Source organism: Mastigoproctus giganteus, chromosome 5, assembly GCF_048544385.1.
Source record: "Mastigoproctus giganteus isolate SK-2022 chromosome 5, ASM4854438v1, whole genome shotgun sequence".
Classification (NCBI taxonomy): Eukaryota; Metazoa; Arthropoda; class Arachnida; order Uropygi; family Thelyphonidae; genus Mastigoproctus; species Mastigoproctus giganteus.
Window position 1 is genome coordinate 39,661,593 of NC_143579.1, and position 16,383 is coordinate 39,677,975.

Here is a 16,383-nt window from a genome sequence, read left to right on the forward strand (position 1 = left end):
GGAATCGGTGTAACGCATTTAAGGATGTATTGAATTATAAGATGAGGGCTTCGGAGAGCGGTGAGTTCTTGTCTAGTGCTCCACAGTGCTGCGTATGTCTTTTTCCTAATGTGTTCGAAGTGAGGTATGAAGTTTAATCATTCATCCCACTTAAGGCCAAGGTCAACATGTGCGGGGGAATTTTGGATTCTGGTATTGTTCACAAAAATCGTAATTTCATTTTTCTTCTTTTTGTTGGTGAAGGTCATTTGGGCAGTTTTCTTTTCATTAAGTTTCAGGCCAATGTAGTGCAGATATTCTTCTAGCTTCTTGATTGCCTTGTTTGCTTCCTCTGATAGATGGGGTGCAGTTTCTTGTTCTTTAGATGTTACAAAAAATTTCAAATCGTCAGCATATGTAATAAATTGTTCACAGTTTTGAGCTAAAAATGGGGCTAGTGCTATTGCAAAGAAGGTGGCGGACAATACGCCCCCTTGAGGTACTCCCCTGGAGATACAGTAAGATGCTGTTTGTTTCCCGTTTATTGCGATAATTTGTCTTTCTTGAAGGGTGTTAGTGAGAATGCTTAAAGTGCTTCCTGAAATGAAGAAATACTCCTTGAGGATTACTGTTATAGCTGGGATTGAGACGTTGTCGAAGGCTGCTGCAACATCCAGAAAAACGATGTCCAACTGTTGTTTATTGTTTAAAGCTAGCTGTATTCGGAGTAGAGTCTCCATTAAATTAGTAATAGTCGACCTTCGAGGAAGCACAGAATGTAAGTATTCTGGCCTGTCCCCAAAGCAGTGCTGATTGATGGTGCTCAGGATTGCTTTTTCAAATATTTTTTGCAGAGAGCATCCGATTGCGATGGGCCTGAAATCTTTACTGGTTTTAGGATTGCTTATTTTTGGAACTGGTTTTACGTAATATCTCTTCCATTTTTCCGGGATAACCCCCTCACTTAGTATTCGCTGGAAGAGGTGGTGGAGCGGTTCGATTATGTAAGCACTACATATTTTTATCATGAATAGCGGGAACTGGTCCGGCCCGATCGTTGCTTTACTGGGGAGCGAGTTAATAGCTTCCTTTAAGTTTTCCCTGCTGATATTAATTTCACGTAATATGTTTCTAGCTCTAGTTTGGTTAGTGCCAGTGGGATCCGTCAGTTTTTCAATCATTTTCTGCATCTCGCGGATGTTTTTCTCACAATTTTCCTGCTTTTCATTCAAAGGCTTTCCGAATGTGACTTCTGTCCACTCTCTAAACAGCTGTTCCGTCATTTCTTTTTTGTTGTTTTTCTCGCTAACTATTCTCTTTCCCTTTTTTAATTTTTCCTGTCCGCACTTGGAATACTGTATTCATGTACGGAGACCACATCCACAAAAAAAAAGACATCGAACTTCTTGAAGGGTCTAACGATGAGCAACTCGCTTGATGAGTTCTGAAAAAGGACACCCTTATGACGAAAGACTTCGAATATGTGGACTTACAGAGCTTCATCGAGGTACCTTAGAAGGGGACCTGCTTGAAGTCTAAGGAGTTCAAGAGGAAACGGTAAAACGGCGAAATTTACCTTGTTATAAATGATTATAGAACTGAGCGCTATATTCAAATTAAATAATGGGGAGGGAAGCGATTTAGACAGAATTAGTATTAGGAAGGAATCCACCATCTTATGTTGCACCAGTTAAAAATAAAATAATTAAAAATACATAAATAAATAATAATAAACGCAATAATAATCATAATATATGTATAATAATAATATAATAATAACAATTACTATAAATATATCAATTAAAGAGTTAATCGTGTAAAAGATTAACGGTTTGCAGAATTGCTTGATCAATAAACATAAAACATATTGCTCAGTAAAGATTTAAGTTTCCAACTACGCAGGTGTGAACTATTTGACAATGTGATTCTTGTGTAATTTATTTCATAATATAAACATAATAAATAAATATAATCTTTATTGTGTACAAAAGGATGTATACAACGTACCCTTCACGGCAGGAATGCCAGGGGCTTCACAATGGCTGGTGGACAAAGGCCTTGCTTGAGGACGGGGCCCACATCGAAGTTCGGGTTCATCCCCCAGGGCCAACAATGTAATAAGTTTCAGTTAAATTATTCGCAGTATATTCATAAAGATATTATACGGTATTTTTGACATTATATACAATATTATAGAGACATCCTTTTTTAAATTTATTATACTGTGACATTACTGTACAGTTTGCCTGATTGAGTTTAGGTAATGAAGGATCACTCTACGGTATTTGCGATCCTTGACAAATTTGTAGAGCTCGCTTTCGATTGCTTGGACTGTGATAAGCATCAGCTTGGGGAGAAAGCGGTCGCTAAGGGCTGGTCTATTATGGTTGGCTATAAGTGTTGGAGCTGACCTCAGTCCGGGTTGAGGGATTCTCCAGCTACACAGATCCCATATGTTTGGCTCCGAGATTATTCCAGTGGTCATTTTGGCAGTTAGTGTGAGGCGACTTTCCATTATAAGGTTTGGCAGTCGGGCAAAGTTCAGTGCAGTTGTTCTTTGCTGGGGTGGACGATGATATTTATGTGTGATCCAACGAAGGAGCCAGTATTCGGAGGAGTACACACGCTTGATATTCGTGGGGGCTGCAGATGCCCATATTTCTGAGGCGTATAACACGACGGAGTATACAGAGGTGTATACGTACCGCCGAGTGACATCCAGATTCTTAACGTGAAGTAGTTGTTGTTTGGTAATCCACTGCATTTTGCTGAATTTTGTTATGAGCTTGTCAATGTGGGGCTTGAAGGTCAGTTTGCAATCGAAGATGACTCCCAAGTCCGTATGTGTATTTACATAGATGGCATTCTACCACTGGAAGGAGAATGCCATCTAGAGAAGCTTGGACTTCAGTGGGTTGGTGCTTCTAATAAAAGACAATTTGGGCTGACTTTGCAGGATTAATAAGTAGTCCAGATTGATGGGGATAGGATTCTAAGTCGTGTAGCTTTCGATTGATCTTTTCATTAATTTTTGAGATGTGTTCGCCCGGGTTAATCTGGGTGTGTAGCTTATTATCGTCAGCATAGCAGATTATGTCTTCTCTCTCTTGAACAAACAGAATAATGACTGCAGTAAATAATGCTCCGGAGAGGACTCCGCCTTGAGGAACTCACGCAGTGATTTTTCTTGAGATTATATCTTGATCCGCTGTAAAACAGTTTTCAGAGTTACTTCCTGAAAGCCATTCCCAACAACATTCGTGAGATAAGTATTCGAGACAATCTAGAATTTAATTCCTGTTTAAAGATTTAAATATCAGGATAAATAAGATCTTTATTGTAAATAAAACACCATCTGTCGGCGTTCAGCTAAATTTGTAGAAGGGCAAAGCTTGCCAGCATTTCTTTGTACTTTCAACACTGTGAACCGAGTTCTTTGATTTGATTTTTTTTTTATTTCTTTGAACTTTTTTTTTTTTAATTGAATGGAAGGTACCGATTTTTGGCGTCGACCGTTAATTAAAATTAATTTCTGTACAAAAGTACAGAAAGTAAATTTAAGTTGTCATATAGTATGATCACAAGTTCCTTGATATCAGATAAATACTGAACGCTACCCTGGGGCTTCTTAGTCGATTCGGTCATAGTGGAGACACGTGGGTTTTTCAATTTTCATAAAGGTGTTATTGTTAGAGCATATTTAGCAGGAGTCACAATTAAGAAAACAAAGGAAATAATTGGTGTTGAAAGCAACTATTTCAAAAGTACATGAGTGGGAGATCAAAGGAGGATGAAACCCTAAAGAGAAGAAATGCGGCAAAAAAGTAGGTACTGCAAAGAAGGAGATCATAGAAATTTAAAGCGAATTCTGCATCACAACCGAATTTCAGTTTTCAGTAAATGACTGAAACATTCAATACAGACAAAGAGAGATCCATTTCCAATCGATCTATACGGCGAGAGTTGAAGGATCTAAGATTTAGTAGTCGTGTGCCCATACATTTCGTATGGGCACACGACTTTTCATACATAAGTGATTTCCACTTATAAAAAATCGAAAGATTCCACTGGAGCGGCGTCACCAACGCCAAATTTGACTGTGGAACAGTGAAAGGAGATTATGCGGCCTGACCAATCTCGCTTTGCTGTTTTTTGTAGCAATGGTACGGCAAACGTGTGGCATGACTCCATGTAGCCATTCACCCAGACTGCCTCGTGTCCACCACTAAACCGCCTGGAGGTCGTATCATGAGGTACGTTCGTTTGGTACGGAAAGGTTAAAAGATCGTCTTGCCTCCAATGAATATCTCTCTCTCTGTCGTATCGGCCCAACATTACCCTGCAATGCGTCATTTGTACCCCCTATTATTTCAGGATGATAATGCAACTCTCCACCGTGAAAAAACTGTATCTAAATGGCTCGAGGAACATTTCCAGTCTTTCCAAATTCTATCCTGGTCACCTATACGGCTTTGTACAATACAACAACTGAAAAATATCTTCATGAAAAAATTATCAAATCTAGAGCTGGTCTCCTTCAGACACCTAGGAAGATCCATGCCAAAGCGTGTACTGTAATTTGAGCAAAAGGTGGCTCTACTAATTATTGAATAAAAGTTTATAAGATCTTCAGGGATTCATGACAATACAATTTAATCGTTTTTGGATCCAAAGCGACACGTAATTCCGCTTCATTCGTCCACCGTATTTGAATTGAATTAGAGTCTTTCTATAAAGACAAGATTATAGAATCTGCATTCTTTAAAATTGTTTTTATTATATCCTGGATGAGAAATGACGCATAATGGCATCTACGAAAAAGCCTTTCAGAGGTGACCTTTAAAGCGAAAGGAAATCTTATCTCTGAAGATCCTCAGGGGATGGCAATAAAGACTATGTAAAGATCTTTACAATCTGTTCGCTTTCTTCAGATGCCATTCTATTAAAAACTGTGGAACTTGATGTTCTTTCTTAATTGAAAATAATCCCCGAAAATTATTACGTAAAGAAGATATTTACAAATGGACAAAATTAGACGACCTACAAGGATCTGAATACTTGCTTAACGAATTGCGATCATAGCAGCATTGAGATGACTATTCAGAGCAAGAAATCCTCCCACAAAACCTATGACGTAAATCACGACACGCTCTGTAGTAATTTGCGGTGTGTTAATTCCTCAGATTTATTTTAATTAAACGCTTCAGAGACTAGACTTGCATATTAATGCCTTTTAATGCTTTGGTCCTAGGTTTCTGTGTTCATGCTAATGGAGAACAGTATATTTACATTACAGCTTCAGTTATCTATGTTTACCTTTGTTTTTAAACGAGAAATTATTTACAGTGCTCAAATAATTTATAGCCATGCGAAACAAACTAACTTAAAGAGGAAAGAAACCATAAATATACAAAAAATGAAAGGAAGAATTTTAATATAAATTTCTTTATTACCGTTTAATATTGTTTATCTTATGTTTAGTATTAAAAAGCTCTTGACCAGGGCCGGCGTATGACGTCTGTTACCCATATTAGTAGTTAAAAAATGATGCAAGGCAAACGGAAGTATCCGTTGTTCCAGCCACTTACATTGCTAACTGGGCACGTTCCTTACTTTCAATGTTCAATGCAACAAACCTCTGAACAAGACAGCAAATTCCTAACACCACATAGATGAACCGAACATAGATAAATGAGCCAAATGATGGGGTTTTAGAATTCCATGCGAATGATGACTTAGACTCAGTTCGTCCCTTTTTTTCTCAGAAAGATACTGATCGACAAAAACAGTCAGATCCAACATCCACTCATAAAACTAAACATTGGAAAGAATCTTTCAGTGGAACTGTAAAGGCTTTCTCAGTGTACCTTGCCTTACACTCCAGCTGAAGCATGCTGATTGACAAGACCATGAAGAAACCTATTTAAATTCACAAGTATCTCCTGTCATTAAAAGTTATGCCATCTTCAGACAAGGTAAAAATAGTGAATCGTCGCACTGAGGAGGAGCGGTAGTTCTCGTTAGAAATAATATTTCATCCGAAAATTTTCTCCAAACTTCTATAGTAGTAGTGGCTGTGGGCTCCGTGTCAAATTACAACTTTCAGCAGTTACATGCAGCTCATTTATTAGAAAACTCAGGGGAAACTACATATCTGTACCGATGGATGAAAAGCAGACGTAATAGCGGGTGCTGTAGCATTTTCTTCCATTTTCTCAGTATCAATGCCTCTTCCCAAAGAATACAGTATTTCTTTTTCAGAATTGTACGCAATAAAACTAGCCCTTAACAACATAATCAATCAAGTCTATAATATATATATAGGCTCCTTTAGTGCAGTTACTGCCATTCAGCATACATTTTCTTTATCTCATCCCATCCTGAAACAGATCCAATCTAGGTTTCTGAACGTGCAGCCAAATAGTTTTTGCTGGTTACGGGGATCACCTGGGCATTCCAGTCAATGAAAGTTCGGGTTGTGCTACTAAACAACCATCTGACTAGGGATCTCCCTGTCATCTCAAAGTATCCTACGCAGATTCCAAGAATGGTACTAAAACATCATTCAAGAATCACTCGTCCTGATTGTGGCAAGTCAAAGCAATAATAAACTCCTGCAGATATTTTAAAATAAACCATAGTTGTAGTCATCTAGTTTCAGGCGAAACAGAAAAGAAGTAGCAATCCTGGCGAGACTCCGTATCGGTCATTTCACACATCTTTATTGAATGTTCCCAGAAGTAAGACCAGTTGTACCTCTATCTAGCTTACAGGAACCGTTAACCTTATCACACATTCTCAATAATGACGCAGACCATGACGAACCGTCCACTACTTGAGATGCCCTCGTGGGTAGCACAGTTGTAGAATCGCCGTTCTCCCCACACTGGGGAAAAAAGATACTTCGCTGACGGGAGAATTTTTATGGACTTTTTCACAACGTGGCTGAGTTAGCCGGTCTCAGGCTAGGGTAGCATGGTTTTTTCTCCCGAAGACTCGGGTTTTTCGTCCAGCAAACAGAAAATCGACCTCATAAATAAGAAATTTACAAACAATATACCCTTAGTCGCTGATGCTCCTAAAAACTCCTACAACAACAACAACTACTACTACTACTTGAGATGCATTAATTTATATAATAATCTCGAAGCTGAATAACATTAAAATAACTATTCACAAATAATACATAAACAGTTACAATTTTAATCGGGAGCCTTTTTGCTAATAAACCTCCGATAAAACAACAACAACCTGAAATGTGGAATACTTAATGCTTTGCCCACAAACAATTACCAATCTCCATTCCTATATTAATTAATTATTTTCCTCAACCCTAGGATAATTTATTAATTACCGAAGTATCGCTGTAGCTCTGAAGAGAAATGATACGTTTCTCTTCAGACTACAAACTCAGAGTAAGTTCAACGGTTTACTCTCTCCTTAAATCAATACTGAAACCATGTCAAGCTGTTTAGTATAACAGGTTGGTAGTGCGAACTGAAATGTGACGTCAAAGACAAGCGTATATCCCATCGGAATGTCTTTGCATCACGATGTCAAGAATATCCATTAACAGAAAAATCTTAATGGCGGGTTTGCACGCTGGATATAATCTGATTAAACGTTCTGATTCTCTCCCTAAGGGAAAGGGGAAATGAAACATTCCAATTTCCAGATAGCATGCTCAAACGATTTTCCTCAATTTAAAATATAAATAGCTCTGGAGTTTATGTTAAGCTTCGCTAATGTCTGATACCGTTTAGAAAGTAGCAAACAGAATTAAAATGAAACACGCAAATGAGTGAAAGCAGTATTATCAATGGGGAAATTAGTTATGCAACAGAATCACAAAATTCCGGAACTTTTGAAATTTGGGGAGAGAATGTCTGTATTGCAACGTGTTAGTATTAGCCATATGTTACAAGGAAATCTTATGCTTTTGAAGCAACACCAAATACATATAATTAAACTACCTGTCTGATTTTATTTCTCACTTAGATACCTATCCAGCTGACCTTTGAATTTTCCCAAGCTGTCACCTCAACCGCTCATGGAGGAAACCCATTTCGTGTAACAATTCTCTGGCTAAAATAACACTTCCTTCAATCCGGTCTAAACCTCTTCCCCACCGTAAGTTGAATTTATGGCGCCTAGTTCAGGAATCATCTATAACAGCGAAAATGTCGTCTTCATTCATTTTACTATTCCTTCCCAGAACCCTATAGACCTCAATCAGGTTCCTCGAAAATGATCAAAGTCTGAAATTGTCTGAGTGATCTGTGTTTTTCCAAATAAAACTATCCACAATCGGATTTCCCGTGAATGTAGTTATATACTATAGGCGTTCTCTTTTCTCTCTTGGTGAAGCCTATTGCTAAAAATTTAGCTAGCTAAAGCCAATCCTTCCTACTTTAATCAGTGTTTGATTTAGGGCCTCTGACTGCTAATGGAAGTTCCAAATCCGGTTAGAAAACTAAGTAGGGTGACACAACTCACTCCAGACACTAGTAATGGTTAAGGAAATTTTAATGAAACATTCATTACACAATTTACACTAATGGGATTTCACAATATCAATTTCAATATATGCTAATCATTCTTAAATTATACAAGTCAATTATTCATAGTAAATCCAAACTACTTACTATTCATCACACAACAAAATTTCTATTCATTATGGTCTAGGGACCGCCGTTACAATCACCATAAAGTACCTTTCTTCTTAGAGTTCAGACTCATTCCATTTGTAATTACTATTTTGTACAAAGTCAAGAGTTTTTAGGAACGCCGATTGCCTCTCAAGGGGTTCTTTTTATCAAATTATTATTATTCCTCAGGACAATAGTTTAAGAGGAACGTCCTTTAGAAAAAATTTTAAAGAAAAAAAAATTATATACGAACGATTCATATATAATTTTCCTCTTCTTAATTTAATAAAAAATAAATTGCCTTCACTTTTTGATTGATCCTCGTAATGACTGCACTTGAAAGAAATTTTGTACCAATCCGAAAGGAGAAGGGAATTTTATAATATATATAACAATAAGCGAAAGAGAGAAAGAAATATATCTTTGAACTGTAAAATATAACAGATTTCTCCTAGCCTAGATAAGACAAAACACAAGAACTACAGAATTATTCGATTAAGAATTTCAGCATTATTCCTTGCGAAAATAATGAGATAGCATTATTTTCGAAATTTTCAGGCTTACAATTTAAAGTCGTTTGAGGCGTGTTCTGTAGAATTACCTCCTGGATACAACCAACATTTACTTGCAATTTTACATTTCTTGTAGTTAACGAAGGGGTTTGTTTCACTGCATTTTTCTCATTAAATGCTTTCTTGGAAAAAAGCATTTCGGCTCTAATTGGTCAGAACATCATTATATTAACAATTAGTATTAACTGTACAAGATTATTAGACTCTGCCGTAGGCAACGCCAATTTATTTTGACTAGAGACAAAAGCCAATTATAACGATAAATGTGCACTTGAAAGAAAACAGCAATTGGAAGCTATAGAAAATATGAGAAGAGCATGCGTGTGGGGAGAGAGGAAATAATGGGTTAAAGAGTACTGTAAGAGAACAGCAAATTCTAGACGGTTGTCTGGTAAGCATTTTTAATCAAAAGCATTTTTCCTGTAAGTGACTGAAAACCATGAGAAAAATCCTCCATACACCAGGTGGAAAAGGCCAGGTTCGAATTCCTTCAGTGGCGGGTGGAAGGGGGATTTTATGGGCTTTTTTTTACAACGTGGCCTAGTTATTCGGTTTCAGGCAGTGTAGCATTGATTTTCATCCAATAGATGGGAAAATTGACCACAGAAGCCATACTGACAGCACAGCAATCCACATCTCCTGATATGTCCAATTATGTTGTAATATACATACCTCAGCAGTAGTGGCAACTAACAGGTGTCCCTCGAAAATAACGTTCCCTCTTTAACCGTTCATCAGTAATTAAAAATTTGAAATTTTTTTTCCTTCCTAAATATAGTGAAACTTTTACTGTTTTTGATGTGATTTTCTTACGATTTCTGTGCAGAAGTTGCGGCGAGAATCGGTCAGGTGCAGAGAGACACCAATTTTGCAACAGTTTGGCTTTTGCCTGAAGAGTATTTTGCCAACGATGAATTTGTTCAAATTTTCAAGTTATTGTTTCCCTTTTCTCTCTAGTTCAATAAACTCTAACCGTCTTACTCTAGTTGTTTTTGGAAGACTTATTATTGTTTTCACGGATGTTGTGTAGTGGGATTTGAGGAGCATTAAAGCCATCTTGCTCCGTGGATACTGTCTGTAAATTGCGTGTGTTCTGAGGTCGATTTTCTATTTGCTGAAGGAAAACCCCGGTTTCCAGGAGAAAAGAGCATGCTATCCTCGCCTGAGACCGACTGACTCAGCCACATTGGGAAAAAGGCCCATAAATATTCCTCACATCATCGACGGGACTCGAACTCAGGTCTTTTCCACCTGGTGTGGGAAGGATGGCGATTCTAACAAGTGTGCTACCAACGAGGGCTGTTTTCACGGAATAAAGATAACATGAAACCCTATATTCTTGGGGTTTCATGAAATAACAAACATAATTTCAAATTTCGCAATGTGAAGGATGCCAAATTCGAAATAAACCTGAAAGCTAACTGATGGCATCAAATATATATGATATATTTTCTTAATAATATTTCTATACATAACAAGCAGATAAGCGCATATGCATGCCTGAAATTTCACGAATTTAATAATCTTTTAAATTGGAAAATGGATAAGACTAAAGAGAGACGGATGCTTCTATTTATGTTCAAACCGTTTCTTGCAGTTTTATTTTGGTACCTTTTGTAACTGTTTCTTGTAATATTAGCAGAATTATTATTATTATTTTTTTAAAGGTGTAAAATGCACATGGTGTTTTCGGGAGAAAAACCAACAAAAATTTATTTTTTCTCCAGGAAACTCGAAACAGAAAAGCGACCACAGAACACACGCAATTTACTGATAGTATTACACAGAGTAATATGACCTTAGTCGATGATGCTTCTAAAACCCTAATACAACAACAACCGTGCGGAAACAGCTATTTATTATTTTTTTTCTCTCAGTGGCCGAATTAGTCGGCGTCAGACAAAGATAACAAAAGTTTTTTTTCTCTCAAATATTTCAGACTTCATCCAACAAAAACACAATTAAGTGTGTGAGCTACCACTCGGGTAATCTGTAAATTTAAAATGCTTCTTTCCCGTTTTATTATTTTATTTCAATCTGTGTTTCTTTTATTAAATCAAAAAAACAAAACAAATGAGAATTTAGAAATAGATGCCCAAATATCACAAAAAAATTGATAAAATTCTGCACTTTGCGCAAAGTGTAAGGTATTAAACGTATAGTTTCTTGAAGGTGCAACGTTTTTTGAAATTCTTGTATTATGCGTACTTTTCTAATCCAAACAAGCACATGCTTAGCAGTTGCGATATCCCTTTTATAGCGCAAGTTACAAACTAGCCACTTGACAAAACGAAACATCTGGTTCCTTTGTATTTGGAGCTTCAAATAAACAGGAAGGTCGTAGTTATTTACGTTGTATTTCTGTGAAGTTTCTCGCAACAGCGAGACAAGGACGTTACAATATTACAACTCTGATGAGCATTATTTATGAACATTTATTCGGAACAACAAAATAAGCATTAAAATTCCATTTACTCAGGTGACTAGCACACTGAAACAATGCAAGAGAGAGATGAACTGCCCCATGATTAATTTACCATGGTAATGAGACTGAAATTAATTACATTCATCACATAGTTTATTGTAACAGAACTTGGCAACGATTCCTTCTCCATTAAATAACTGATATACATACCAGCACATAGACGGCGCTTTATTTCATTAGTTATAAAAATAGAAGCGCAAACTTGTCATATCCACTTGTTTCCCCTACAGGATCGATAAGCAATATTGATGACGGAACTTACAGATGTCGTGATGGCTCTACACCCCTGATACGCCAAAAAGTAATAACTGGAGTCCTTGGAGCCGCATCCAGTGTGACATCTATACAGGTTGCCAACTTACTGCGACTGTTCAGGATCCCACAAGTAAGATATAAACTTACATGCGATTTTCAAAATTTTATATTTAATCTTTTAAAAAGATTTGTCGAACTTACCTAAATTCTGTTAAAACTGAATAGAAAGAAATCTCGCAGTTTTTAATCATTTTTTTAGATTTCTGGGGAGGTTTTAGCCCTGGTTCTAATTAGACATGTCCCTCCAGTTGTTCCTTAATAAATGAAAGTATTTTGGATATTTCAACATTGCTTGATAAGGAAAAGTTGGATCAACACCAAATTCTCAGTGCATTTTTTGTTGGTTAAAGTTTCGTAGAATATATGAAGCTAAAGCATAGCACTATTTGTTTTCCTGCAAATGTAACATTGAATTTGTACATCTTTAAAGAATTTGATGAAGACAGAATTTCGAATGAAGATAATTACAGGTTAGCTGGTTGCCATCGGATAAGGGGAAGTTATTGATTACGTTTAAGGTGTTGGCTGTTATAGGTTTAAGATATTTGTCTTCCTTTTAACTCCTGAAGAATGCTGATGTTGATACTTCCCAAAGGGATGGAACGCCTTTTATAAAGATTTTCAAAAAGTGGCTGAGATATTCGCATTCGTGGTTTAATATTTATTTAATTATCTTTTTTCCCCTTAAATATAATACACGTAATTTAGAGATATAAGCGCATATCAAGATGGGGAAAGGAGAGAATTGGTCTAATATCAATTCTCCCCTTTCTGAGCAATAACCTTTTCTTTCTGAACCTATGCTCATTAGGTTCATTCACATGCAATGCATTTCATATACTGAAGAAAAACGCAAAATCAGTTAATGAAAACTGGACATGCTTCTGTTTAGCAAAATGGATTTATAATATTCAGTAGGTCAGTTCTTGGAGGCGTCAGCATATCGTGTCTGTTCATTGTTTGTATTCTATATTAAATTTGCTTGTGTCATGAGATGAATATGTGGAGGTAGTCGCCAGATTCATCCAGCGGTGCTTTTTGTTGTTGTTGTTGTTATTTGGTTTTTTTAGGAGCATTAGCAACTAAGGCCATATTGCTCCGGGGATATGCGGTGGTCATTCCCTGACCTTTCCGCATCCTCCGTATTTGGTGGTCACAAGCTCGGTGCCAAGTCTTCAAAGCCCTGTCTCTACTCCATATGCTGGACGCAATCATCAAAATCCTAACCTATCATTGCGTTCTACGTTGTCCAATTCCACTTGTATAAGAAATTTTTCACACAAACAATATAGTAAATCCTTAAATCAAATGGAAATATTGCGCTGACAGTGATATTCTGTCAGTGCATTGTTTGCTCAGAACAGACTGGATTTGTAATGGCTTGGATTCAACGAGGTATCGGAAGCACGTCTGTGGTACTTTGGCTCATGTTGATCGAGTTGCTTCCCATAGAATTTTCAAACTGGGTAGTGTCGGATCTCTACTCCGAAGAACTCGTTCCACCTCATCCAGAGGGGCTCAATTGGATTGAGATCTAATGACAGGGTACCGCAGTAGTTTCAATTCACTTTCATGTTCCTGGAGTCAATTCGGTACGATTCTGACCTCGTCAGGGCGCATTATCCTTTTGAAAGAACTCATTCGCAGATGAAAACACCAAACGAAGGGATTTTCTTCGTCAGAAACAATCTCTAGACACCGGGATTCGTCAGACCAAAAGACAGGCGCCTCCGTAGCCAGGTGGGTAGGAGCAGCAGTGCGTAGCACACGCTTCTTGATTAGACCGGGGTTCAAGCCCGTGAGCCATCAAATACGGTGGATGCGGAAAGGTCAGGGAATGACCACCGCATATCGCCGGAGCAATATGGCCTTAGTTGCTAATGCTCCTAAAAACCAAATGACAACAACCAAAAGACAGGAACTAATAGTTTGCAATGTTTTAATTGGAACAATCTCAATACACCCGGAACACAATCATAAGCGAAAATTCTCCCGTGAGCTACTCTAGCTTTTTCATCCTGGAAATCATAAACAAAAACCTCTACACACATAATATCAGCCTGTTATTCGAGCTTCTTATTTCAATTTTATCCATGAAAAATACAAGCGCCTGACAGAAGTGGAACGTGATGGCCTTTTTTCTCTTATTCAGAGCGATGTTCAGTTTTTAATGAGTTTTCCTGAAATTGCAATCACCTTTTTCACAACCAAAGAAATGAATTATTTAATAAATGACGAATACCTCACTCTTCGACATTTATTTATTCATGCTTCAGCATTTGGACTGCTGCAAATTATATCAATTAAGTCTGCTCTACGAGGATAACTACCGAAAAAAAAGGCTTTATTTTCAGTCTTTATAACCCTTTAAATATTTGGGTAGTATCTTTACTTTGCAAGGATTTTCGTTTGTAAATTTATATGATTTATTTCCATTTTAATATTTACATTAAATATTATCGGTGTTCGCTTTATCTGAAATTTTACTTCTAACAATAATCGTTACGCTGGAAGGTAAATCTTTCCTGATTTATTTTCTCACCATTTTCAAAATTGTGTGATAGCGCACTAGATAATTTTACACAAGAATGTTCATAACTCTTGTAAATCCTTTTTGCGAATATTAAAGCGAGCTCCTACAATGCGTATTATTCTCGACAAGAAATGTAAATATTAAAGGAAAATTGGAAACGGGTTCATTAATGCTATGTAAAGTATTAATGCGCAAGCTGTGGATCTCAGCTCATGGTAATAAATTACTTTTGCCCGAAAACAGATTCAATTCCATATTTATCTTTAATAAAACTCTTCTAACTGCAAAGGTCGGACTACACCCCCATACATTAAGTTATGGACATATTTCTTGCTCACTCTCTCTGCATAATGTTCCCTCATCCCCATTGAAAATTATTTGGTTTCAAGACAGATGATCGGAATAAAAATGACCTCTCAGAATACTTCCTGCGCCAACATCTACTATAAAGCGTGTTTGAATCTTTGGATCTTATTGCAGTGGTTACTGAAGAAGGCGTACAAACACGCTGTTCAAGAGCAGGCCAAAAAATAAAAATATACGGACGGCTGACATAAGATCTATCTGTAGACTACCAGATTTTTGATAAGTTTAAATGGACTCCAAATTATTTTTATTCTTAAAGAACATTCTTAGTATTCTCTAAGAAAACCGATAATACTCTTTTGCTGACATATGGCTACATTCCTGTTTTGTAAAAACGAAATATATTCATTTTCAAAATATGAATCCTAAAAGATATAAACATTAAAGTATGTCACAAAAAAAAGATCAAATGTACTTTAAACATTTATTAATTCCCATAGCAGACAACCAGATTATTTATCATAATTAAACCTACCATATGAAATCCAATCCAACCTTAGATGTCTGGTACTAAGCCCTCGATAATGGCATAGAGATGCTCAGCATTTTTAACCCTATAATGAGACTGGTCCATTAGTGGTTATAAGACTTTTGTAATATGCTTGATAAAGTTTGCTGTAACAGTATACTTGAGACTAACTATGGGCCTTAATGGTTTGCCAGGTTTGTAACCTAATGACAAAATTATAGATCATTACGAGTACTGTCATCTACACCGATGAGACAAAACATTATAAACTACCTAATATGATGTTGGTCCTCCATGTGCAGCCAAAATAGCTCATACCCGGCGAGGCAAAGACGCTAAAAAATTTCTAAATGTGTCTTCTGGTATCTGGTACCAACACGTAACCAGCAGATCCTTTAACTCCTGTAAGGTCCGTGGTTGAGACGCCGCAGATCGGAGTTGCTGTTCCAACACAAACCACAGACGCTTGATGGGATTGATGTCTGGGGAATTTTGAGGTCAGGACAATACCTGGAAGTCTTCTTCACGTTCCTGAACCAGTCTCGAACAATCCGGGCGGTGTGACATGGCGCATTATCTTTCTTAAAGACGGCACCGCCAGAGGGGAAGGCCGTTGTCATGAATGGGTGTACCTGGCCAGCAATAATAAATAAATAAATATGATCTTTATATAGTAAGGTTCCTAGGTACACGCAAGTACCCTACCTTTACAAACCCTTCACGGCACTAAGCCAGGGGTTAACAAGCGGCAGAGATATCATCTCGCCGGAAATGTAATAAATACATAATAGGATAAATAAATAGCATACAGCGGATAGAATTTAGTTAAAAATAAAATACAATAATACATCAAATTAAAATAATAAAATAAATTAAAATAACACATGACAGTTTTCTTTAATTCAAGTTTCCCTAAAATTCTTGCCGAGCGATCTCACATCAGTTGATGGTTGTGGAACACACGTGCAGATCCAGGATGCGCCGTCTGTACTTTTTGTCATCAATGATTTTGCACA

The 16,383-nt window shown here is 37.1% G+C and overlaps 1 protein-coding gene across 1 annotated transcript in view; it reads left to right on the forward strand.

The window, feature by feature from the left end:
• LOC150085319 (metabotropic glutamate receptor 6-like) overlaps positions 1-16,383 on the forward strand; it is a 243,655-nt gene that overhangs the window by 101,271 nt on the left and 126,001 nt on the right. The window contains exon 2 of the mRNA XM_090373995.1: positions 11,915-12,069. Within this exon, the coding sequence (XP_090230121.1) occupies positions 11,915-12,069 (155 nt within the window). The remainder of the gene's footprint in view (positions 1-11,914; positions 12,070-16,383) is intronic.